A 25,256-nucleotide genomic window follows, 5' to 3' on the forward strand; every position below is an offset into this window, starting at 1 on the left:
GAAAACAGATGTTTAAAACGGAGTTATTACTATTAAAATGCTAGAGTGGCCTATCTTTGATAGAGATAGAATCATAAGATTCTAATCCAGCATTTTATTTTATCCATTGCCAGCCTGATGCTTTAGGAAGATCACAGCAGGGTGTGGCGTAATTGGTTTTGCTTCTGGACCTAGTAATTTACAGACACTGCTTTTAAACATGGAAAACTTCAGGTTTTTATCTATTTTCACTGTGGCCCAAGATAAGTAGATTTAGCAGCCTGTTAGAGACAATGTAACATCCTGTAGTGTAATTCTGAGCCTGAAGTGGTGGTGGTATTGGAAATGTTAAACATTGAAACATGTATTTCCCCCCCCCCCTATTTAACCCTTTAGCCATTGTACATACCTACAGCTCCCGAGGGTTCAAAGTACCATAGTTTCCAAATAGGTCTGAGGTACCTTATTGTTTAAAATATCCAAAAGCAAAGGTTTTTTTCTTTGAATGACTCTTTGAATGCTTGAGAAAACTCTTCCATCCTTTTTCCACATGGAGACTTTTTATTGTCTTTTCCTAACCCCAATTTATTCCAGGTTTTGCAAACTCTATATTGAGTATACAAGTCAGTCATGTGAAAGGTTATGAAAAACTTTAGAAATGAAAATAAAAAGTAGTCTATAGCAGAAGCATGTACTGTGAATAGTGTGTGTATGCTTAAATCCATTGAAAAGGACAAAAATGGAGCCAAAAGAAAAGCAAGCAACTGATTCAACTGTGTACAAAACAGCTATGTACATCTATCTTCCATGTCATACTAAGGTACTAAACATGTAGCCAAATTATTAGCCCATGGCTTTATCTAGCCAGGAGTCCTTCAAGACACATATGCTGTGTAATTATGGCTGAAGGAAAGTACCATATGAAATTTTCTTTTCTTTAATTGATAGCAGGATGAAAACCAGCTGGGTTTTTCCTAAGCAAGGAAAATATTTTGATAAAAGTACTTTATTTTACCAAAAGTTAGCCTCACTTTTTTAAAGTTAAACATTCACACATAAAGCAACAATACAGTAGCAGTAAAGGGTTATATTCTGTCTTGTTGGTCCCAAGGGAGATTATCATTTTGTAAGACCCAATTTATGCTGTTGCAGCAAAAAGCAGATCAACCAGAGGTAGCTTCCTAGACTTCATCAGAATTCCTAGGTTTCATCAGTTGTAGGACATTTTATGGCAATTCATTCTACTTGAGTTCTCTGGAACGTAGAAGCTTGCTTATACCAATCTAAATTGGGTTGTATCCAGAAATCTGTCCACATAAAATGAAGGGCAGGGCTGGTCCCTAAAGAAAGTTTGAATGGGGTGGGGAAGGGGCAGATCATAGAAAATTGGGCAGAGTAATCTTTTGTCAGGAAATGCTTTTGTGACCTAATGGGGAAAGGAGGTGGTGGAGAAGTCTTCTTATGCCTATCCCCCTTGGTGGGCAAATCTCTTGAGTATAGCCCATCATACAACATCCTTGAGGAACGCATGGAGCTGACTGGTAGCACCTGTCTTTCAAGCAGAAGGTCCCAGGTTCATTCCCTAGCATCTCCAGACAGGGCTGGGTGAGACTCCTCCCTGAAATGCTGGAGAGCCACTGCCAGCCAGTGTAGCCAATACTGAGCTAGATGGACCAATGGTCTGACTCAGTATAAAGCAGCTTCCTATGTTCCTCTCATAGATAAAACTGAAAAGCAGCAAGAGTCTTCTCTTTCTTGGTCCTATTATTTCAAATGAAAATGCTAACCCACTGAAGTTGAGCACTAAAAACGAGCAAAGAGGCCATGTTTAAGGACATTTTGCTTAGAGTGCATAGAAAATATTGTAGCTACAAAAGCTGTGTGTTTGTTTTTAATCTGAATTTTAATAATTACGGTTGCAACAATAGTAAATGCTTCCAGTATCTACATATAAAGAACCTGTTCCTTAGATGGCTGATTCAAAGTATGGGATACAACAGGCTTACTCTGGTGTTGACTAAACATTTTTGGCATTTTCCTACTCTTACTACACTTGCATCGAAAGCCGGGATTAACGACATGCAAGACCTGGTCAAATCAGTGGGGATGGCTATTTGTGATTCGGCAGGATTGCAACCTTAAAAAAACATCATTGATGATGTTTGATATTTATAGTAATAATTTAATATGTAAAAAACTGAAAATATTAAGATGTACTACCTGTATAAAAAAAAACCCTAAACACTGTTACTCACTTACCTGGAAGAAACATGTTGCTATTTGTAAAGCTAAACAAAGCTCTACAGCAGGTAACAAATCAGTAAAGTAAAAATTGTACCCCACAAATCAGTTGTGTACAGGAAAATAAAAATCCACTGGGGTAAAAATTGTTGAATAAAGTCTTGCTCTTTTCTTCATAAAGAAATAGCTGAATTGAGGTTTCTGTCAAAGCTTCACATTTTCTTCCAAGAATTTTAAATGGCGGGCCTTTATGCTGTAAGAAGTATACTTTTCTCCCATGAGCTTCCGCAAATGCAGCTGTTCAGGGTAGGAAAAAAAAGGCTTTTCTGTGTTGTAATTCAAAACACAAATGATTCTAGTGTGAAATATTCAGGCTACAGTCTTATGTAAAGTTAAATAACTTCCTAAACATTGATATCCATAGGTTCAGGAATTCCTAACAATGAAACAGGATCAGATAGTTAGGCAGAACATCCCAAAGTGAACTTTTGGAAATTGCACAAATTTAGAGTAACAGTCAATTCATGTTTGACATTCAGTTAGCTATGGGTACTTTAGTCCATCAGTTACAGTGAAGTTAAACATGTTTAATTACATTGGTTTATGTATAGCATCTAATTTCAAGTAGTGGCACTTCTCTGAAGTGCACGTAGATGGAAAGTATTCAAACTTTAAAATGGTGGCAGAGAGTGAAGCCTGTTCCAGAGGTTATCTGCAAAAGCCCCTTTGCAATAAATAGGACTCTGTCGCTATTAATTTGCAGTTTATTCAGAAGGGAGCTCCATTGAGTTACCGTAAATGGTAAGAGGAAATAAGATTACACTGTGTCCATTAATTTCAATCACTGGAATTTAATTGTAGGACAAACAGGCTTGTTTTCAAAATAGTACATTATTTGGAGTTGTGCAAGGAAATATATGGTGGTTATTGGGAAATACCTGGACTAGCTGTTTTAAATGCTAGACGAGAAAAAAACAGTGTTGAAGAGAGTTGCCAAGTGTGCAATATGAAAGACATACTTCTCTTTTCTGTTCATCTTCCTCATCCATGACATCATACACTTTCTCTAGAAGCTTCACTCCAAGTCCTTGAACCACATCTGCTCTTAAGATCTCTACCAATCTCCTAACCTTTTCATGACCAGAGAGAACATCTAAAATAATAAGCAGAAACATATTAGATATCCTTAATTCTCTGTTTATTATTTTGTTTTAGTTGCCAGAAATCTAAATTGTAATTGTAGGAGTCCTGGTGGAACACTTTTCCTTTTATTCTGGTGCAAACAAATATCCATCTGAAGGACTTCCCAGACTTCAAATATCAGATTTCCTGCTTCACTATACAAACAACTTTTCCCAGTCCAGCATCAGTACCCTATTCTCACATGAGGCTTGGAGTTTATAGTGTTGCTAAAGAGGGCATAGCTTTTTGCCATTTAAAATAAGGGGATGGATTAGAGGGCTTAGTTGTGCACTTCTTGACAGAAGAGGTGGTGCAAACAGCTCTATTTCCCCTCTTTATAAGCAAACATTTTTAATTGAAATAATGTTCCTGCAATTCAATGGTACAGCAGAATACCTAATCTGGGAATGATTCCTTTCAAACATGATACAGACCTGAAGGAAACTCCTGCAACTGGAATTCATCTGGTTCTTCTGATGCTTTTCCATGTAATTTAAGGGTGTCTTTATATTTCCTATTAAGCCGGAACTGCGATTCGGGAGCTAGTATTGCAGATTGTGAACAATTTTCTTTATTATCCATTTTTAGCGTTTGGGTCATTAGCTGCACCAAGTCATGCATCTCATTTGTTTTTCTGCAAAAGGTATAAAAGTCTTAAGTTTTTAATGCACAATTTATGGGAACTTACAGTGGGTTTAAGGCTACACAAAGAACTCTTTAATACTGATGGGGTATTAGGTTATTGTAGTGGACAGTTCTTATAGGTTGCTTGCTTCCTTGATCTGTTTCTATTCTGGTCGTCCTCCTTTTTCCTTAATTTGTCCTTATTTCTTCTCCTTCTCCCCACCTTAGAAAGCCCCTCCTTTAAGACGCCCACATCAAACTTTGAGGATACCAATCCCTCATCCCACCCCCAGTGAGCAGGAACAACACCCCCTGATCATTGGCTTAGCATTACATCTGAAGTGGAATCTGTCATTGAAATTCTACTCAGTATTGATCCAGAGCAGAACTCCAATGTATAGTTAGCAGAGTAAAAACTTAAACATGTTGCAGAATTTCCAGAAAACAGACCAGAGGTAATTCCATTTCATCCAGCAGAGCTTTACTGCTACTGAAAGCAAATGAGCATAATGACCACTAATCCAATACATTCAGGATTGGCACTGTCCATAAGAAATCCAGTTGCAGCAGACTTAACTTAAACTTACAATAACTTATAAGTCTAAACCTCAACACTAAGCATACTATGTACAGAACACCACACCAGAAGAAAAAGAGAGAGAAAGTGAGAAAGAGAGAGGCTCCTTGAAGCATGACCTTGAAGAAGAGATAACAGAACCAGTTTAAGCCAGCTGTACACAGCTGCTCTGAAGGAATAACCCAAACATCATGAAGTTTCTTTCACACAGGGCAGCTTTCAATTAGAATAGGAAAGATCTCTACACATCAGATCAAAACTTTCTGCACTAAGAAATGCAAAGGCAGAATCATGGGTGATTTAACTCAACCAAACAACAGTTGGGAAGCCAAGTGCAAGCCTTGGCTCCAGTTTAGACATAACGCTAAATCGAGGTTTGTTGCTCATACTCGCTAGCAAGGAGGAGCGAAATGGGAGCTATCTTCACTCTGACTTGCTGCACACTTGCTGCTCTGTGCACTTTTACCTCAGGTCCCAGCCACCAATGGCATATGGCCCTGAAGCTGCAAAGTGCTCCCACCCTTGGTTTTACTGTGGCATGTAAATGGGGCCAGTATCTTAAAGAAAGGATAGCTGCGGAAATGCAGTGTGTCAAACCCATGGGAAATTATTTGCTCAGTAAGCCTAGATGCAGAGAGAGTGTTAACAGTTAAGTAGGACATGGAAAGAAAAAGGATACTGAATAAATGGAATGTACCAGAACATTATTTCTGTGAAAATAGATTTGGCTTGCATGAACTGACAGCCTTTGTGAAAGGCTGTTTTTTCTGACTGAGGAAGTACTACTTAACATTTCTCTAATGCTTTTTTAAAGTTCAAAGCACTTCACATACACTGCTAGTAATGCTTGCAACCTTATATAAAGGTCAAACAATATAGCAGATGTAGGGAAAAGCAGATAAGGGGATAGGGAGTGTGGGCAGGAAGGAGGAAAGAATGACTTGCTTAAGGCTGCCTAATGACTTTATAGGGAAGATGAGATTTAAACCAGGAAATTCACAACTGCTTTAATAACACCAGTTTGAGCTGTCTAATCCTTAGAGCCCAGCGATGCGTTTGATGGAGTGTCATACTGGGGAAAGGGTTTTCCCAGGATTAAGAGGGTTGTGTTTAAGGCAAAGATTACCAAGGCAGATTGAGTTAATAAAAAATATATCTCAAAAACATTTTAGTACCAATTTTATTAAATAAATCAGCAGAAGAAAGTACATTGGCGAGAAGGGTCTTAATTCGACTAGCAATACGCAAAATTATGCTATTAAATCAGGGCATGTATTTTCTTTAATGTATGTATCCCACTTTTATTGTACAACTTTTTTTTGTTTTTTGTTTAAAAAAACAACACTCGAAATGTGTTCCAAAGCTTTTTTTGAGAAGTAGGTGAATGGCTGCAAGATGTGGGTCGGTCCTTGTAAAACACTGACGCACATGATCAGGAGCTATGTGATAAGCATTGGAATTCTTATTTAAAGAACAGCAAAAAGAATTATCTAAAAATCTTTTTAAAAAACCATTTTATATCGAAGAATCTTTAATGCTTCCTGAAGCTAATTCAGAGAAACATTTCCCTGAGTCTTGAAGGGCAGGATGATCTGCCATCTGTGTGGCTGTGGTATGCAGTTGCACAAACTGCCATGAAATTCTACTCAATATTGATCCAGAGTAGCTTCCAATGTATAGTTAGCAGAGTAACAACTTAAACACATTGCAGGATTCCCAAAAAATAGACCAGAGGCAATTGTATTTCATCCAGCAGAGCTTTACTGCTACTGAAGGCAAATGTGCATAATCCAATACATTCATGATTCGCACTGTCCATAAGAAAGCTAGTTGCAGCAGACGTAACTTAAACTTACAATAACTTATGCAGTGGTACCTCGGGTTGAGAACTTAATTCATTCTGGAGGTCCGTTCTTAACCTGAAACTGTTCTTAACCTGAAGCACCACTTTAGCTAATGGTGCCTCCCACTGCTGCCCCGCCGCCACTGTGTGATTTCTGTTCTCATCCTGAAGCAAAGTTCTTAATCCAAGGTACTATTTCTGGGTTAGCGGAGTCTGTAACCTGAAGTGTCTGTAACCCGAGGTACCACTGTAATAAGTCTAAACCAGGCTTCCTCAACCTCGGCCCTCCAGATGTTTTGAGACTACAGTTCCCATCATCCCTGACCACTGGTCCTGCTAGCTAGGGATCACAGGAGTTGTAGGCCAAAAACATCTGGAGGGCTGAGTTTGAGGAAGCCTGGTCTAAACCTTAACACTAAGCAGAACACCACAACAGAAGGAAAAGAGATAGAAAAAGTGAAAACCCGGGCTCCTTCTGGCCTATTATTATAGTCAGCATGACCCTGACAAAAAGAGATAACAACCAGTTTAAGCCAGCTGTACTCAGCTGCTCTGAAGGTATAACCCAAACATGAACTTTCTGCTTGTTTCTTTCACACAGAGAAGTTTTCAGAACTCTCTTGAATTAATTAGAATAGGAAAGATCTCTACACATCAGATCAATATTTTCTGCACTGAGAAATACAAACTGGCACAAATACACTGAATGCCTATGGTTAAGGGAGAAGCCTTACCCTTCTTTACTGTCTCCATCTGATCTCTCTGTGGAGCTGGTGGAAGAGCTTAATTCATCTTCAGTAGAGCAACCAATTAAGCTCTTTGTCTGTTGAAGGCAAAACATGTATTTCAAGCACAAGAAACTATAGACAAAACAGTAGCACAGTCCCCCAATATCTCTTCTTGCAAAAGGGCATTGATTTCAGGGGGGATGTATACAATTCTTGCCATATTCCGTAAAGTAGCACCGGCTTGGAACCTATTTAGAGGCTAATAACAGAATATACATTTGTAGAAAGCTGTTCAAACCAGGTGCACAAAATCATTGTGATAATGGAAAAGGCTTCTCATTTTTGTAGATGCTACTGCTACTGCTACAAGAGCAAGGTTTCTTCTTTGAGTTGCATTGACTTTTCCAACACCGATTGGGCCAAACTGTGTCACAAGTCACATGTACCAAATCATCTAGTGTATTTTTCAGGATAAGGTTGTTTTGCACAGGTTTTTAAAAGTGAGTTTGTTAGCAGTCAATGGCAATAGAATTCAACATTCCTAGCAGGAAATGCTTTCTAATACAATCCAGTCTGTTTGGAAATACCTCCATGTGAAGGACATTGTAGTGCTGTAAAGCACGTGAGTGACAGCTTTGAAAGCCAGCAACTTTGAATGTTGCAAATGCATGATTTCTGCTTACCTCACAGATTGCAAGATCTGATGAAAAGTGAGCAATTTGAACATGATCATCTTCTGGAACTTTTGCTTCTGTGGCTGCACTGTGAGAAGCTCTTCTTGCAGCTGGCCCTGAAAAGGGGTAAATTAAAAGCATTCAGAATCTACCGTACTCTTATTTTGATTGTTCACATTCATTCACATGCTATCTCTGCCAACACACTCAAAGTGGTTTATAACAAAAATGGAAAATAAAAAGTTAAAATAAGACAGCAGCATACTTGGAAAGCAAAATACACAGCACAAAGATGTTAACTTATGAAAACCTGGGAGGCTTTAAAGCAAATCAGCCCATTTCTTTAAAAAGAGGCAAACAAGGTAGACCACTGGACTTCAAAAGGTAGGGAATTCCATACCTGAGTAGTTATGGCCAGTTATGTTAAATTCTGAGCTTGAACCTGCTTAATTATTACAGTCCCAGGTCTTCACAGACATTTGCCTGGATTTCATATTGATGATATGCAACAGAGCCTAGTTCAGAGTCTTTCAAAATCATCACCATTTACTGATTTAAGAAGTTACAAATAGGTAGCCGTGTTGGTCTGCCATAGTCAAAACAAAAAAAATTCCTTCCAGTAGCACCTTAAAGACCAACTAAGTTAGTTCTTGGTATGAGCTTTCGTGTGCATGCACACTTCTTCAGATACACTTTTGTTACACTTCAGATACACTTTTTGTTTTGACTATGGCAGACCAACACGGCTACCTATCTGTAACTGGAACTATGGAAGGCACCACATTGAACCGCATGAAATGGAAAAAGCAGTGTATCTGAAGAAGTGTGCATGCACACGAAAGCTCATACCAAGAACTAACTTAGTTGGTCTTTAAGGTGCTACTGGAAGGAATTTTTTTTGTTTTGATTTAAGAAGCTAAACTCTTGGATACACTTCCTGCATCTGACAAAGTGGTTCTAGTCCACCATGCCACAACAAATTTGCTAGTGTTTTAAAAATGCCACCTGACTTTTTTCTTCCTTCCTTTTCTGCTGCAAACAGACTGACATGGCCACACCTCTGTCATTTATTCTTTGACCAAATGCAAATTTGGATGTTTGATCCCCATCCCTGCCAATTATGACCTGACCTCTCTACCTTTAAAAACATACCATACTTATAACTTTGAGCAGCCATGAATATTTGGTGGATGAGTGTTCTGTCTTAGTTACAGCCATTTGTTATTTGTGAAGATACACTTTGGGCAGTGATTGCAATGAAAATGTGTTATTGCTAAGAACTTGCACCATATGCTTAAAAGGGGCAAAGAAGTTAGTTACCAAAAGGAAGCATGTCTTCCTGAGATTGCTTTAGTCTCCTCCTCTCTCGTGCCGACAGTGGTCGATCCTTTAAAATAAGTAACAGTGATATCAGAACCAAGACATGTGGCTTTGTAGTCTGTCATAATTGACCCGTCGCTATGTAAAACATAACTGAAAACTGAAGTTTCCAAGACAGTCAATACTTCACTACCTTTTCTCCACTGACTTATTCTACAAGGTTGATATAGGCCTTCAGGAAAAGAATCCCCCACCTTCTTTACTATAAAAGAAGTTTGCCAACCCTGTACTAAGTAGGTTTACAGATCTATGATGGCAAAGTAAGTACACTTTAGTCTATGCATTGAAACAATGCTGAATCTGAGGCTTCAAAAAAAAAACGGATAATATTAATATGCTAAAAATGTGTCTGCAGCAAACCTTAGAAACTGCCACTTCGGTACTTCCAGATCTGTTTATAGCCCTTGTAACTGCAGCATCCTGCTTGTCTGTGTTGTCTCCTCTTGTCTTTGCATTCATGTCAGGAGCAGCAGGCAATGGTCGAGGACCTGTATCCTTAAAGGGAGAAAAAGCAGCTATGTAAAAACATTTTTTCTGCTAAGAGGTTAGCTATAAAAGCACTCATCCTTCAATACTACCTCAATACAATCCTATACTACCAACACCAAGTCAGTACAAATAATCAGGCAGGTACTTCAGCTCCACTTTTTGTACACCAACAATCTAATTCTGTACATTGCAGAAAGCATAATATTATTTACTGTATATTATCAGCATGGGTATTCTGTTACCCAGTTGTCCATAGCAACACTTCTAAAAAAGTTGAGACACTTCTTTGCCCTTTGAAAAAGCATACTCTTTTAAAACACAATGAATCTAGAGGTGCCAATAGAAAATAGAAAGATGCTGCATTTTAATTGAGGAGTGTTTTCTCTTTTTCACCCTCTCTGAACATACCTCAAATTGCTCTCTTTTCTTCTGCCGTTGCTGTCGTGACAGGGAAGGCTCGTGAACAGATCCCTGGGGCTGAAAACGGGGGGTGCTTTCGTTTTGAACTGCACTGTTAGCTTCTCCCAAATTTCTGAAGGAGGCTTCAGCCTAAGAATAAACCCAAAACTCTTTGTATATGCTTTCCAGATTCAAAGTGAGGACACAGCTATCAAGAACTACTAACTATGACAAGTATATTCCGGCTCCACTGCCAAATACAGCATGTATCTCTGAATACCAGTTGCTAGGAACTGCAAGAAGAGAGAGCGCTGTTGCACTCAGGTCCTGCATGAGGATGCTCGAGCAGATGGGCAACTGACCTGACCCAGAAGGGTTCTTCTTACAATCCAAAGTATACACATGTTTGAAAAGTGCTATCAGGGACCCATAACTATCACCTTTTTCACATCCTCATCACCAAACCTACACAATTCATTTATGTAGTCAACAGCATTTATGTAGCCACCCAGACATTTTACATTCATTTGTAGAACAATTTCCCAAAAGAAGCCACCAGTTTAATTTCACATGCCTTGCAAAACCAAAAAATTTGACTTACTTACCAGAATTTCTACAGGCACAAATGGTGCTAGAAGTTTGTCAGTAGAATCCAAACTCTGGAAAGAGAATTTACTGCATTTTCATTAACTTTCACCAATCATGATACTAGCTAAAAGTGTGGTGTAAAACATTAGCAAAACAAATTAGCAAATTATTTGAAATGTCCCATTACTGTAAAATAGAAAGGGTAGGAGGAGTGGCTGGCTACATAGTATCCAAGTGTCACTTCTCTGAGCCCAGGAAAAACACTGATATCACTCCTCTGTCTTCTTCCCCACCTTGGCTAGATAGGGACCTGGCTTGTTCTGTTCTAACACTGCTTCCAATTAGCACCAGTGAGTCTCACAAGACAGGGACACCCTGCATAGAGACAGGGAAATAGGTGTGCAAAAACATCCTCAGACAACATAAACCATTTCACTTCATTGTTTTCCAATGGTCCAAGCCAAGGCACTCTGGGATCTCCAGTTCCAGGGGAAGTGTCTCCTCCCTCCATACATGCTTGAACCCCAGAAATTGGGGATGAGCTGATGTTCAAGGGAGGAGGACAAAGAGTAAAAAGAGACCATATGAGGTATGTCCAAGTCCTTATGGTCACCTAAAAGAGCTGTTTATAGCTTGGGTCATGTTGATTAGTTGTATCTGATGCTATTCCATCACAACGTGGGACTTCCTCCTCTCCCCATGCACCTTCAAAATCTGCCCTGGAGAGTTCCCCAACGCTCTGGAGCAAATTTTGGAATAGTGGCACTGGATACATCCCTACATGACTAAAAGAATAACAAACTAAACATAGCAACCTCTTGTCTGCTAGTTCTGTATGTGAGGCCCAATATAAAGGTCATTTGGCCCTTGGATCTGAACCCTCAAGTCTGATGACACAGCTGGTTTGTATATCTGACGGTTTCAATCATCTTCAAAATAATGCCTAAGTATGTGTGTAACAATGACAATGAAATGTCAATAAACAGAACAGTGCACTGTATTGTGGGGGGAGGGGCAGTCTTGAAAAAAGCAATCGCCTTTTCAAAAGGGGGCGGGCATCAGATTAGTGAGAAAGGGTAAATAAAATGATGATAATAAATTGTAGCAGAAATGTAAAGTCATTCATGGTCACTAAAACATTTTGTCCTCAGTTCCACCCTTCCTCCAACCACCCTTATGCTCTGCAGCTGCTTTATCTGAAACAAAGAGCTAGTGTAGCTACGTCCTAGATCAATTACCGACAAAAACCCAGTGCCATTAGTTGTTGGTCCTATTTCCAAAAACTTTGCAGCTTCTATTACATTCCTCTGTATTATAAGATAAAATAATTACTTTATCACTCGTGTCTGTAATCTCTGAAACAGGTTGCAGAAGTTTCATGGTATCATCACCATCAGCTGTGGTATCAATAACACCCCTTTTAATAGCTACAGTTTCCAGACATGGATTTGTAATGCTCTGCAACCTTTCTTCCTTACACTGTGGTGCGTTTAATCCTATTTCAGACTCTGCTTCACTGGGAATACTTGAGCTACGGGGCTTTTTATCCCCTGTGAACGTTCCTGCAAGTGTCTGTTTGCTTTCAGAGTTCCTCTTTTCCAACGGAACAATAACTATGTCCACTTTGCTCATTGTTGCCACTGACATGTCCGCGCTGTTCAACCCATTTGTGTTTGTGCTTTTTTCAGGCTCAGGTGCCAGTTTGTTCGAGGAAGAAACCTGAAAGGTTTTATTATGGATTAAACATTTCTCTTCATTCTGTAATTAAAATGAAGGGGGGGGGGGATAGAATTAATATACCAATCCCATTAAACATTTTACTCAAATGGAATTTCAAGAGCCCAATTTTTTTTTATCCCATGCAAAATGGCTGGATTCAGAAATGCCTGAAGACGACAGGAGATCCTGCTCCAGCTGCTGAAAGATGCCTTTGTCCAATTTTCAAGCTGCAGCCCGCCCCCCCTTATATTCAGCCACCTGCACCATAACTCATCCCATCCAGCAGTGTCTCCATTTAACTCTGGATCCAGCGCTCTAAGTCGAGTTAAGAACTAAAATCTAACTCACCCTTTTAGATTTCCTGGAATGTTCATTAGGAAGCTTCTGGGGTGTTACATTTCCATTTTTCAATTCAGCATCTCCTGAGGAGCTCTGGGGTTTGACTTCAGACATTTTCTTATGATTTTTGGTTGTTTTCCTTCAAGGCAAAGGTAGGAAATGCAAACATTAAGGAAACTACAGAATTAAAAGATTTGAGGAAGTATTGTCTTGCAACAAATCAAGGTTGCCTCCGGTCCCTATGTATGCTTTTAGAGTACTTTCTGAAAGAACGACACATGCAACAAGCGCCTATACTTCTTGCTGTATATCCATATCAATATATGGGTGTAGATAAGCTTTAGGTAGCCCACCTATAAGAATGAAAGAATTGCCTTGCTGGATCAAGACTGCAACCAGCCTAACACCCCAACAGTGGCCAAATAGATGCCATGCATCAAAGGACATGGCGTGTTTGTTCCTGACATCCAGCTATCAGAAGCAATCAGAACCAGTCACAAATACATTTGGCTTGTCATTTCTAATATCCTTTGACGCATCTATCATCTATGAATATTTCTGTTCATTTCAGCCTTTGACGCATATATCATCTATGAATATTTCTGTTCATTTCAGCTACACATTACAGATTACACATTACCCTGTGCTACACATTACAGAAACCCAATAATCAACAAAAAAAGCTATTCCAACAACTGCACTGAACTCCTTGCACAACGTAATTTGTCATTTAAACATTTCTTACGCCTTTGTAGCTTCCAAAAACAGAGAGATTTGGTGCTTGATGTAGGGTTGCCTTAGGATGCTTCTCACACTGGGCCTCTCCTCTGGCTTTTTACTAAGCATCGTTCTTATTAGCTCTTTCAAGTGCATGCTGTAATCTTTTGGCATGGGTGGCAGCTGTTAAGAGAAGCAAAACTAACTTTATGGGACTTCTTTGGCTGGCTATAAAGTCATGATGGGAAAACCCCCATGATGAACGTTCATTCATGGCATTACATCAGTCATTCAGATATAACTCAAGCCTTGGATATGCTTTTCTAAAAGGCAGCGTTTCTTCAGAAAATGCACATCGCATGCATCAGGCAACCTGCAAAGCAGGGCTGGAACGCTCCAGCTGGCTGTAGCAACCATTCAACTTGCTTCTTAGGGTTGTTGTTGTTTAGTCGTGTCCGACTCTTTGTGACCCCATGGACCAGAGAACGCCAGGCACCTCTGTCCTCCACTGCCTCCCGCCTCCCTTCTTAGGGTAGGAAACGTCAAAGTTCACTCTCACATGCACATGGATTACTGCTGCTTCTGTCACTGCCTGTAGGCTGCTCTTTCATACTTCTCTCTCTACTGGGGCACAAAGTGTACTGTATTATTGTGCTCATGTGGCACTTATCCTTTGCATGGTGTGGGCCACACCTTTTAGTGCATCACATTACAAAATTATCGGAGCAGGGAGGAGCACATGCATTTGAAATATGCACTGCCAAGATGCAAGATCTGGGGAGCTGCATGGCAAAAGACCAGAGTAGCCCAAGGCAGCCGTTCAGCCTTCCAAAGCAGATCTGGCTGGCTATTCTCCATTATTCCTCAATGATATTTGATGGCCAGAGTATGTATGAGAGAGAAAACAGCCAGTCTAGGAGAAAACTGTGTTGTTGGTCTCCTACCACAAAACTGCAGGTAAGCAAGCTTCTGGATGGTTGTGCCTAGTGGAGTATGCAGAGCATGAAGGAGAGGTCTAGAGTGTAAATGGGAGTTTCTACAATGGTTCCAGTGAATATTCACCGTGAAAACCAGAGTTGCTACACTCCTCTCTTGGTGCTGCTATGCTACCCAGGCTAAGCCATGGTTTGCATCATGTGCAAACCCATGCTCTTGGCTTGCCACATTTGATGCTTGTAGTTTGTTTGAGGGAGACAAACCAGGAACCTGGGTATGCACCTAATGATAAGCCAAACCATGGCTTAGTTCAGAGTAGCACAGCAGCACCAGGACCAGGAGACAAGTGAAGCAGCTACAATTTTTGTTCTGGGGACCTATGCACTTGCTTCTTCTCACTAAGCCACAATTTGACATGACACACATTTTAATGCACAGGCTATTGCTTCTATTACTATTTATCATTAAAATCTTAAAAATTATGTTCTTATGCTTATCGCTTTCATGCTAGCAAGGTAACTTTGGTATATGTGGGTTGCCTCAGGTGACTGGCATCACTTAAGAAAACCATTTGTGTTCTAAAAGGTTCAATCTTTCCTGCTTATTCACATGATCTGTGTCACACATGAATAGTTAGGCAAGTCACTGAAAAAAATTATTACTGAGTGTGGCTTAATAACAAGAGCTAGACTCCTTGTACAGCTTCCCTGAGAACATTCCTGCTCTTAGCAGACATTCTCATGGTACCACAGGCAGTGAGGGTGAGCAGAATTATTACTGTGCTGGCTGGGCTCCTCAAAGGCAGCTGGTATTGCAACAGAAGCAATAGTGCCTTTGCTCCTCTTTCTCTGCACTGCAGCCTGATAGAATGACTACCACTAAATTAATGTTTTAAAGCAGGGATGGGGAACCTGTGGCCCTCTAGATGCTCTTGAAAACTATCATCAATTCCAGCCAGCATAGCCAACAGTCAACCATGATGGGAGCTGCAGGCTAACAGTATCTAGAGAGCCACAGCTTCCACCCGCGGCACGTCTTAGAATAAGTTTAATAGACCAGTTAACATAACATTACTGGTGTATTTAAAAAGACATTAATTTTCAGGTTTCCTTAATATCAGCATGCATTCATATCACACACCAAACAACAAGAGAGCACACACACTCTATCCTTACACTTAAGACTGGGTTTTTAAATCAAAAGGGTTTTTTTGTTAAACATGCTGAGAACTTACTGCACATGTGGTGCTTGAGGATATCCCAGGGATTCTACACTGAAAAGGAAAGCATTTTCCTTTCTTCAGCAGTACAGTTTATATCCATTATGTCCTTAGATAATAGCCTATTACCTAGTCTACACACAGTTTTTTGCAACATACAAGGCAACAGGGAAATTCTTGCACATATGGATACTTCAGCAAGTATGAATAATGGCCCAAAATTAGCGTAACAAAAATGATAAAGGAATGTTACCTTTCCTTCAATAATTCGATATACTAAGGAGTTCATATCTTTAGCATTGAAGGCGTGCTTCAGTGTGGCCATTTCATAGGCACAACAGCCCAAAGCCCAAACATCAGACTGAAAGCAAAAGCAGAGAAAACATGTGTTCTAAAGGTTCTTTAAAACAAAATCAGACAACACATTAGCAGGCCATTTCACAACTTGGAAAGGGAGCCACAAGCACACATAGGCTTCTGGATTGTGGTCAATTTGTTTCACTAAGGTTTCTTCTAACAGAGGCATACAGCTTATGGACAAATGGGATCTTTGTTTTATCAAAGAAAATAGATAGTGGAGGAAGGAATTGCTTTTGCTTAGCTGGGAAAAGACACTGGATTCTTGTGAACACATGACGAATACATCAGCAATTTTTAAAATGGCATGTAAAAGTTTTAGACAGCTAAACGCTTTGCCTGAACTGTACAGTATTTCTCATATAACTATAAATGGCAATTAGTGTACTACCTTGAATCTTAATTCAAGCTCACGTTCATCAATTTAGATGTAAAGTCTTAGAATTCCTGTGGTTTTAATAGCCACTCAATAGAAGAACTAAGTTGGTTTTCAATTACATCTCTTAGCTTGCTGTCAAATCCAAAAGTAGAAGCAAGCATCATTGAATTCATTGGTCTACTTCTGAGCAAACCTAAAACCATGTTGCAACTTGGAAAAGGAGTTCACAACACATAATATACTTTACCTTATAATTGTAAGGCTTGTTAGAGAACAACTCAGGGCTCATGTAGTAAGGTGTGCCAATGAGAGTACTAGCCATGTCATACTGATTTTCCAACACTCTAGCTATTCCCAGATCTCCCACTTTGATGATATTTGAACGTGTCAGGAATACATTCTGAGTTTTGAGATCTCTGTGCAGAATGTGCCTTTCGTGCAAATACTGAAAAATAACATAACAGTATTTACAAATCTCTAACTCACAACCTAGGTTACCTCACAGAGTTACAGTACTGCATGCATAAAAAGAAATTCTCTTGTGCAGACCACTCTTGAGTTCTTCGGGGGGGGGGAGCAGGGTACATTAAATCAGCCTTCCACAACTGGGTGTCTCCAGATGCTTTAAACCACAACTCTCTCTTCAGCTGACCTCTGCAGGTCTGATGAGGAAGGAGTTATTGCCCCATCCTTTCTCATCCCCACCAGTGAGTGTGGCTCTCACCCCCTTCAGTGCTGTGTCTACTTAAAAAAAGAGAAAAAGTGATGCACGACCAAAAATTTTTGCATGGTCTAGATGACTGGCCATGCTGGCTGAGGTTAATGGGAGTCCAACATCTGGAAAATAATTTAAAGTAGACGCAGCACTGAAGTGGGTGGCGAGGTTTCAACACCTTTGCACAACTCAGCTCCCTAGTGTAGAGGCAAAATGCTTCCCCACTGGGTAATCAGGCCCATCATTTGATGAGTGGGGAGGGAACAATAGGCTCCTTCCTCAGCTAATCTGCATGGATCAACTGAGAAGAGAATATGTGCATGTGACTGGAGGTGGCTCAACCTAATGATGGCTTGTGGCCCTCAGAGGGTTGACAAAGGCTGGATGTGGACCTCAAGTAAAAAAAAAAGTTAGCTACACCCAGTCTAACTGGATCAAGACTATCCAAGAATATTTGAAAGACTCCACACTTTTCTGTTCTACACAGAACAGCTAGGATGTTAGAAAAGATAGATTCTAGATTGATTAGAAGCATGCATAGGTGGCAATAATACATTTACCTACTACGTTGCTATATCTTATTAAAGGATTACAGTCTAAAAGAGATTCAAGTCATGCCAAAATTCTAGGAAAGGTTTATTTAAATTTAAGAGACTAAGTAAGAATCAACTGTTTCAGATGCAAAGTTACGTTACCTCTGAGGGGCTTCTGCTGGTTCCCTCACTGTGAGAAGCAAAGTTACAGGGAACCAGGCAGAGGGCCTTCTCGGTAGTGGCACCCTCCCTATGGAATGCCCTCTCTTCAGATGCCAAGGAGATGAAGAATTACACAACTTTTTGAAGACATCTGAAGCATAGCTGTCAACTTTCAGATTTGAAAATAAGGGATCAGCAGCCTCGAAAATAAGGGATCCGCAGCCTCACCTGTCCCGGGGACAGTCTATGGGATATCTAACAATCCAGGATAGCAGTGGGAAGCAGCGGGAAACGGCGCTGGAATAAGGGAATTTCCCGCAAAAGAAGGGAAGGTTGACAGCTATGGTCTGAAGGCAGATGGGCAGGGTATAAATAATAAAATTATTATTATTATTATTACCTGCAAAGCCATAGCAATCTGAACAAACCATTCCACCACCTGACTTTCAGGCAAAAGCTTTCCTTTCTGTTCTTTCAGCTTATGATATAGGTCCCCTCCTTCACAGAAGCCCATGACAATGTATAGGAGGCCATCTTCCCCTTCCCAGGACTCCCTATAGGTGACTATATTAGGATGCTTTAGCTGAGACAGCAGCTGGGCCTCTTGTTCTGCTGATTTTCTCTCACGACTCGAGGCATGTTTAAGGTTCAGCCTTTTGATAACATACTGCAGAAATGAAAAGGGGAAAAAAAGTTTTGAAGTTAAAAACAATCACAAGTATATTTAGTAGGTTTAAAAATCCAGCATGTAAGCCTACTCTGTAGAAGTCCAACTAATTTTAATTGAACTTTTATCCTCATACTGGCCTCAATCCAGAGAATCCAATTACTTGTACTGTTATAATCAACAGAGTTTAAGCTAACTGCAACTACAGTGGTGCCTCGCAAGACGAAATTAATCCGTTCCGTGAGGCTCTTCGTATAGCGGTTTTTTCGTCTTGCGAAGCAAGCCCATTGACAGCTTAGCGGATTAGCGCTACAGCTGTCAAGCGGCTTCCAGCGATCAGCTGTTAAGCGGCATATCAGCGGAACAGCTGATAAGCGGCTTAGCGGCTTAAGAAAAGCGCAAAAAAAGCGGAAAAAACCTGCGGGGGGATGCAAGATTTTTTTTGTCTTGCGAAGCAACCCCATAGGGGAATTCGTTTTGCGAAGCGCCTCCAAAACGGAAAACCCTTTCGTCTAGCGGGTTTTTCGTCTTGCGAGGCGTTCGTCTTGCGGGGCACCACTGTAAGTTGTCCAACTAATGTCAACAAAACATGAAGCACTGCTAACTTTTTCTTGATTGAGGCCAAAGTGTTTTGAATCAGAATGTTTATAAATATGTTTGTACCCTTTGATCCCAAGGCTGAAGGCATTGGCCCCAATCCAGTTGCACTGGCTCTAACATAGGCTGAAATCTCATACCCTTGTAATGAAGCCCCACTGAATACAATCAGACTTGCCTCTGAACAGACGTGCATAGGATCGCACTGTTAGAATCCATGCAATTGTTTCATAGGCTGGGCATTTCAGGAAAAAAATATCTTTTTGTAACTGACTTAGAATATGTTATAAATGAATGCTGCATTCATTTAATAAATTATTATTATTATTATTATTATTATTAAATTTTATTTATACCCTGCCCTCCCCAGCCAAGGCCGGACTCAGGCCGGGCTCAGGGTGGCTATAATCAAAACAAGTTGAATGAATACAATTTAAAAACATTAAAATGCAGCCTCATCACAGGAGGAGAAAGGAAAAAAGAAAAAAGAAAGAGGGGGAGGGAATCAAACTGACTCCAAGCCAAAGGCCAGGTGGAACAACTCTGTCTTACAGGCCCTGCGAAAAGAAATCAGATCCTGCAGGGCCCTGCTCTCATGAGACAGAGCATTCCACCAGGCCGGAGCCAGAGTTGAAAAAACCCTGGCTCTGGCTGAGGTTAATCTAACTTCCTTAGGGCCTGGGACCACTAGGGTGTTGCTATTTATGGACCTTAAGGTCCCCCGTGCGGCATACTGGGAGAGGCGAGGGTCCTAAGCCGTGAAGGGCTTTAAACGTCAAAACCAGCACCTTAAATCTGACCCTGTACTCCACCGGGAGCCAGTGCAGTTGGAAAAGCACTGGGTGAATATGCTCCCACGGCAGAGACCCTGTGAGGAGCCTCGCTGCTGCATTCTGCACCTGCTGGAGTTTCTGGGACAGCTTCAAGGGCAGCTCTGCATAGAACGAATTACAGTAGTCAAGCCTGGAGGTGACCATCGCATGGATTACTGTGGCCAGGTCGGGGTGGGAAAGGTAAGGGACCAACTCTCTGTGGTATCATCAGATCCAAGAAGATCCCCAGATGCAGCTTATGCTGAGGAGATGTTTTTGCAACTTAACCGAAAGGTGCAAGATGGAAATGAAAGTACAGGTTAAGTACTTAATTCGTTCCAGAGGTCTGTTCTTAACCTGAAACTGTTCTTAACCTGAAGCACCACTTTAGCTAATGGGGCCTCCTGCTGCTGCCGCACCGCTGGAGCCCGATTCCTGTTCTCATCCTGAAGCAAAGTTCTTAACCTGAAGCACTAATTCTGGGTTAGTGGAGTCTGTAACCTGAAGCGTATGTAACCTGAAGCATATGTAACCCGAGGTACCACTGTATAAAAGAATGTCAATGCAGCATCCTCGAAATGCAACAACTGCCAGATTTTCAGCTGCTTAACTCCTACGAAATAATGAACCGCAAACGCTCAATATCACCCTAACACAACAACCCTCTTCACTGGGGTTTCCCCTCCCTTACTGCCCCTCTTGCTCAGCAACTATCTTTTGCCTGATTGAGGAGTGAGGTTATTACCTCTCTACCAGGTTGCTCAACCATTGCTACTGTGTCCTTTCTTTTAGCAGATCAAAATGACAGCAAAATCTGCAAGGTGTTGTTTTTTAGAGGGGGCAATTAGAATAAGATCTAATGTATTTTCTATAGTTGAGCTTTTACCACTATCTTCACTGTACGTTTTATTTTATTTTATTGCTGTGGCTGTTGCAAATAAAGATTCTTCTTCCACCTTTGCCTGACGGGTGGGAAACCTGCGGCCCTTCAGGTGTGTTGGGCTCCCAACTCCCGTCAGTCCAGCCAGCATGGCGAGCGGGCACGGAGGGCAAGAGAGAGGCAGACCGACACCTCCTGGGTGTTCACCTGCGCGGCTTTCGCAAAGTCATAGCAAAGGCTCCTCAATGCTGCCCTGCTGCCCGACCCCATTTCAGACCCCCCCTCCTCCTCTCCAAGCAGGCAGGCATACCCTCCGTACCTGTTTGTTGTCCTGCCGGTGCCTCACCAGGCTCACTTCCCCGTAGCTGCCCTTCCCCACGGCCCTCACGAAAGCGTACTCGCCGACGGGCATCCTCGCAGGGTCCCGCGGCCGGCACGGGAGGGGGGGCGCCTACGGAAGCCGCCCCCCGCCCGCCAACCGCAAGGACGCGGCAGCCGATGCCATAGAGATAGAGCTACAAAACCTCCAGAGACCATAGAGAGCACCCTCGTTTGGTGGGGAAGGGAAAGGAAAAGACCAAAAAGAGCGCCTTGCTGTCTATGGTAGTGATCCTGGTCGCTGCAGCGGCCATCTTGGACCCGGGCAACATTCCTTGACTTGCGCATGCTCCTCTTTTCAATTCGTTGGCGCCTGTCTCGCGCGGGTGGGTTGAACCCGCTTTCGTCTCGCCGAAAGTCTGACGTGCCGCTGCTGTCTCTGATTCCGGCAGATCAGGGGTTCCCAAGCTTTTGTTTCTCACGGACCACTTGAAAGTAGCCGAGAGTCTTGGCTTCAGTTCTACTGAACTAATTTGTTTGACGTTGCTTTTGGTAGCGATGGAGTGTAACGACTTCTTCGATTGCGACGATTCTCAATTGTTTTCATTGCTGCTTTTGCTATTTTATTGCATTACAACTCTAATTCCGTAGAATTCAAATTGTAATGTAGCAAAAATACAATATAAGAAGCAATAAAAGTGTAGCTTTAAAAATCAACATGGATATATAATGTGGACGTGTCACAGACCACCACATTGAAATTTGAATATTAGTGTGGACCAGTTTGGGAACCGCTGCCTTAACCTGAACCTTGGTGAGGGGGATGGGATTAATTTGGAGCCTGATTTTTTTTTAAGTTCAGGGCAGATGTCTCCTGCTTTGAAAGGGTTGCTCTTTTGTGCTTTGACGTCATGCTGCGTGCCTTTAGAAACTTGTGTGCAATGGATTACACTCCAATCCTGCATAACGTTTACTTCGAAGTAAATTTTGCTGCGTTCAGTAGGACGTGCATCCAAATATTTTGAAAATTTATTTGGGATTAACCCACAATTACATCAAGATTCTATGTCTTTACTAGGTGGGACTTGTAAGCAACAGTGTAAATCTAGAATACTCCACTGTACAGGCACGTTCAGTTTTAACTTACTGCTCCATGAGTAACGGGAAATGTGATGCAGACATTGAGTCACTACTTTAATATGGATTTCTTTTAAATGATTTTTCAAAGTATACCCAGGAACTTTGCTGCCCATGTGTCCTTGGGGAATCACCTAGTTTACCTCAGCATAAACCTTAGGTTCATAAATACTTTGAAAAAGGAATCATAATTCTCTGAGAGGAGATACAGAGGTCCAAAACAGTCAGAGCTAGAACTGTACTAGAATATTAAATAATTACTTTAGTTTAATTTTGTGTACAGTGGCACTTATCCCTGTCTGTATTCTCAGGTACTTCCTTAACCCATCAATGCCTCCAATAGTTTCCCTATAATGTGAATATCCAAATGGGGTATATTATACAAAAAACAGTATGACTCATGTGCATTAAGTATGCCTGAAAATGAGAGCTTCTTAACATGCTTTTGCAATGTCAGAATGTCAACTACGGCTACCCACATAGCTGTGAGAGTAGTATATGATGCCAACGGCACCATTGGGCATGCAAAAAACCAGCACTGAGGGTTGGTTAGGACAGTGTTTCCCAACCACTGTTCCGCGGCACACTAGTGTGCCGCGAGATGTTGCCTGGTGTGCCGCGGGAAAAATTTAAAAATTGAAAGATTTTTTTTTTAAAGTCAAATTTTCGATTGGGGCGCCGTCACTAGATGACCCCTGGGGTTCCCTCCCTCCCGCTCTGCGCCTCCCCCCTCCTCCTCCTCCTCCGGGGAGGCCCTTCCTGGCTCTCGGCCAAGGCTTGGCGGCTGCCACTCACTCACTCGCTCGCCCACCCGTCCCTCCATCCCTGCACCCGGCCTCTCCTCCTCTGTCCCCGGCGCGGGGGCTGCCGGGATCCGTAGACCCCTCGCCCTTGGGCTCCGCGCCCGCGCGGGGTGCGCGAACTACGTTTCCCAGTGTGGCCTGGCGGGCCGGGCGTTTTATTTGAAGCGCTCTTCTCCCGGCCATGGAATGAGCCCAGCGGCGGCAGCCGGGCGGGCAGGGGCTCTTCCGCGCAGACCCTGCACAGCCTGCCTGCGCCCTCCGGAGATCGGGCGGCAGGATGGAGCCCGGGGATCCCCGCGGAGGCGGAGCAGCGGAGGCGGAGGCTGCCCCCCAGGTAGGGCTGCGTCGGGGTTTTTTAATTTTTGCAATGCTGCATCCGCGCCGGAGGGGACGCATCGGACCGCGGGGAGACCCCTTGGCGGGCGTGCAAGGCAATGCGTGTGTGCAGGCGTTGCATGGAGTGCAGTGCAATGCAATGGCAACGCGGAGCCCTGCATGCATGCATGCAACTTCCACCAGCGCTCCGGACTTGGCAGGTGAGGGGGGTGCCCAGTGGGCGGCAGAGAGAGCCGGGAGGGCGAAGGGGAGCCGCGGGGGGAGCACCGGTGCTCCCCGAGCCGAGCCCGGGGGGAAACTTCGGCGTCGTTGCGCCGGGTGTTGGAAGCGGAGGCTGGCGGGGGCCCCTCACCTGCAAAACCTGGTCACCTCTCATATATTTCGTGCATTGCATTCATCGCCCGCTTTCTCCTCCAAGGAGCTCTCGGGGGCGCGCGTGGTTCTCCCCATGTTATCCTCGCAACAACAGCCCTGCGAGGTGGGTCAGGCGAGTGGCCCAAGGGAGCACCCAGGGATTGTCCTGGCCAGGTGGGGTGATTTGAACCCTGCTCTCTGCCCGGGCTTCGTCCTCATTTAGCCCCCACATGTGCATGACTGTGCATGACTGAGGTTTTCCCCCCTCGTCTTGGCTATGGTGTGAGTCTGTGCTGTTAATTAATGGGGTTCTGCCTTCGGAGAAGATGAGCCAGCCCTCAAGGAGGTGATTATGTAATTTACTAGCAATTCATGTCCCTCCCGGCGTGACGCTGCGCGCTGACGTCACGGGGCTGTAATGGTGGTGTGCCTCGAGATTTTTTTCATGAAACAAGTGTGCCTTTGCCCAAAAAAGGTTGGGAAACACTGGGTTAGGACACTACAAGCTGAAAATCCAGTATCTTTTGACCTGGTATCTGCTGAAAGGGATAAATGTGGAATCTGCTTCAGCTATTTGGTACATATATATTTTTACATGATGCACCAATCGCTTGACCAATAAACATACAACATGTTTAGCAGATAGAACATGCAGCAGTGCAACCTTCCATTTGTACCAAAGAAAACAAAAGTTTATGGGTTGTATCCAACACTGCCATTCCACTTGTGCGACAGATTTCCGTTTGTACAACAGATCTTTCCCCCTTCTCTCCAACACCCTGTGCGCCTTCAGAGTCTGTTCCAGAGGGTTGGGGAACCTCCTGGAGCAATTTTTGGCAGAGGGGATTGCAAGCATTTATACTAGCTGTTATACTAGCTAGAGGCTAGAGAAAACACACATTCATTCATTCATTCATAGCTTTAATGGTATGCCGCTTTTCCACAAAAAGAATCATGGCCTTGAAACTGAAATTTTAATCACAGTTGGAATGATTATACAAAACGAAGTGCTTTGATACCTTTGATTTGAACTTCTTCCTATCAACACTACATTTAAATGATGCAAATCATGGCTGCATTTAATATGAAGAGAAGAAATCAGTATGAGTGCTCATAAAAGAAATGATTGTACTACCCACCAAAGCAGTCTCGACTAATAAGAGAAAACAGCAGCCCCTAGCTTTGTAGAGTACACATCCTACTTCTGATAATATTTTGTTGAAATGTAGGGTGCCTGTATTGTATGCAAGCAGGAATCACAAAAAACCTTGATCTGTGGTGACATTTTTGGGGTGGGGGTGGTAATTAGTGGTATAATATTGAAATATTCTGTCACTTCAAAGTGCTGCAGCCAAAGATGAATATATCTTGTTCTAAAACAAGCTAGGAACAATGTAGTCTGTGTATATGCCATCAAGTAGACCTTCTCCATTGTTGTGAATAAACCAACAAGGGACATTTGTACCATGCTTTACATCTTCTGTGTAATCTTTCTGCCATCCCCTAAAAATAAAAGAAAAAATACATAGCATTAAAATTAAAAGCCAGAGCTTCATGCAGGCAAAATACTAT

General features: G+C 42.3%; 2 protein-coding genes across 4 annotated transcripts in view; both read right to left on the reverse strand.

Moving 5' to 3' along the window:
• Positions 1 to 359: 359 nt before the first annotated feature.
• On the reverse strand, positions 360 to 21,378 carry NEK4 (NIMA related kinase 4). 3 transcript variants are annotated; one of them, XM_081903520.1, is made up of 17 exons: positions 21,056 to 21,377; positions 18,181 to 18,447; positions 16,618 to 16,815; positions 15,888 to 15,995; positions 15,650 to 15,688; positions 13,508 to 13,662; positions 12,772 to 12,901; positions 12,037 to 12,462; positions 10,722 to 10,775; positions 10,126 to 10,266; positions 9,589 to 9,723; positions 9,169 to 9,235; positions 7,858 to 7,964; positions 7,181 to 7,269; positions 3,837 to 4,036; positions 3,240 to 3,373; positions 360 to 2,517 (listed from the first exon to the last, which is right to left on the reverse strand). In XM_081903520.1, the coding sequence occupies exons 1-17, from the start codon at positions 21,146 to 21,148 to the stop codon at positions 2,425 to 2,427; spliced, it is 2,436 nt and encodes an 811-aa protein (XP_081759646.1). In that variant the 5' UTR covers positions 21,149 to 21,377; the 3' UTR covers positions 360 to 2,424. The 3 variants fall into 3 exon arrangements, with proteins under 3 accessions (XP_081759646.1, XP_081759648.1, XP_081759647.1); XM_081903522.1 differs by lacking the exon at positions 10,722 to 10,775 and having other exon boundaries at positions 21,056 to 21,378; XM_081903521.1 differs by lacking the exon at positions 15,650 to 15,688.
• Positions 21,379 to 24,588: 3,210 nt separating this feature from the next.
• LOC309361673 (inter-alpha-trypsin inhibitor heavy chain H3-like) overlaps positions 24,589 to 25,256 on the reverse strand; it is a gene marked incomplete at its 5' end in the record, with an annotated part of 69,272 nt that continues 68,604 nt past the window's right edge. Inside the window, one exon of the mRNA XM_081896747.1 lies at positions 24,589 to 25,187. Within this exon, the coding sequence (XP_081752873.1) occupies positions 25,058 to 25,187 (130 nt within the window). The 3' untranslated portion in view covers positions 24,589 to 25,057. The remainder of the gene's footprint in view (positions 25,188 to 25,256) is intronic.

The sequence above is a fragment of the Podarcis melisellensis genome (assembly GCF_964234715.1).
Source record: "Podarcis melisellensis genome assembly, chromosome: 2".
NCBI lineage: Eukaryota > Metazoa > Chordata > Lepidosauria > Squamata > Lacertidae > Podarcis > Podarcis melisellensis.

Coding starts and splice junctions, on each gene's coding strand:
- NEK4 (XM_081903520.1), bottom strand. CDS start 21,148: ATGCCCGTCGGCGAGTACGCTTTCGTGAGGGCCGTGGGGAAGGGCAGC. Junction 13,663..15,649: donor CCTCAAGCACCACATGTGCA/GTAAGTTCTCAG, acceptor TTCTCTTAACAG/CTGCCACCCATGCCAAAAGA. Junction 12,463..12,771: donor ATTCCAGGAAATCTAAAAGG/GTGAGTTAGATT, acceptor TTTTAATTACAG/AATGAAGAGAAATGTTTAAT.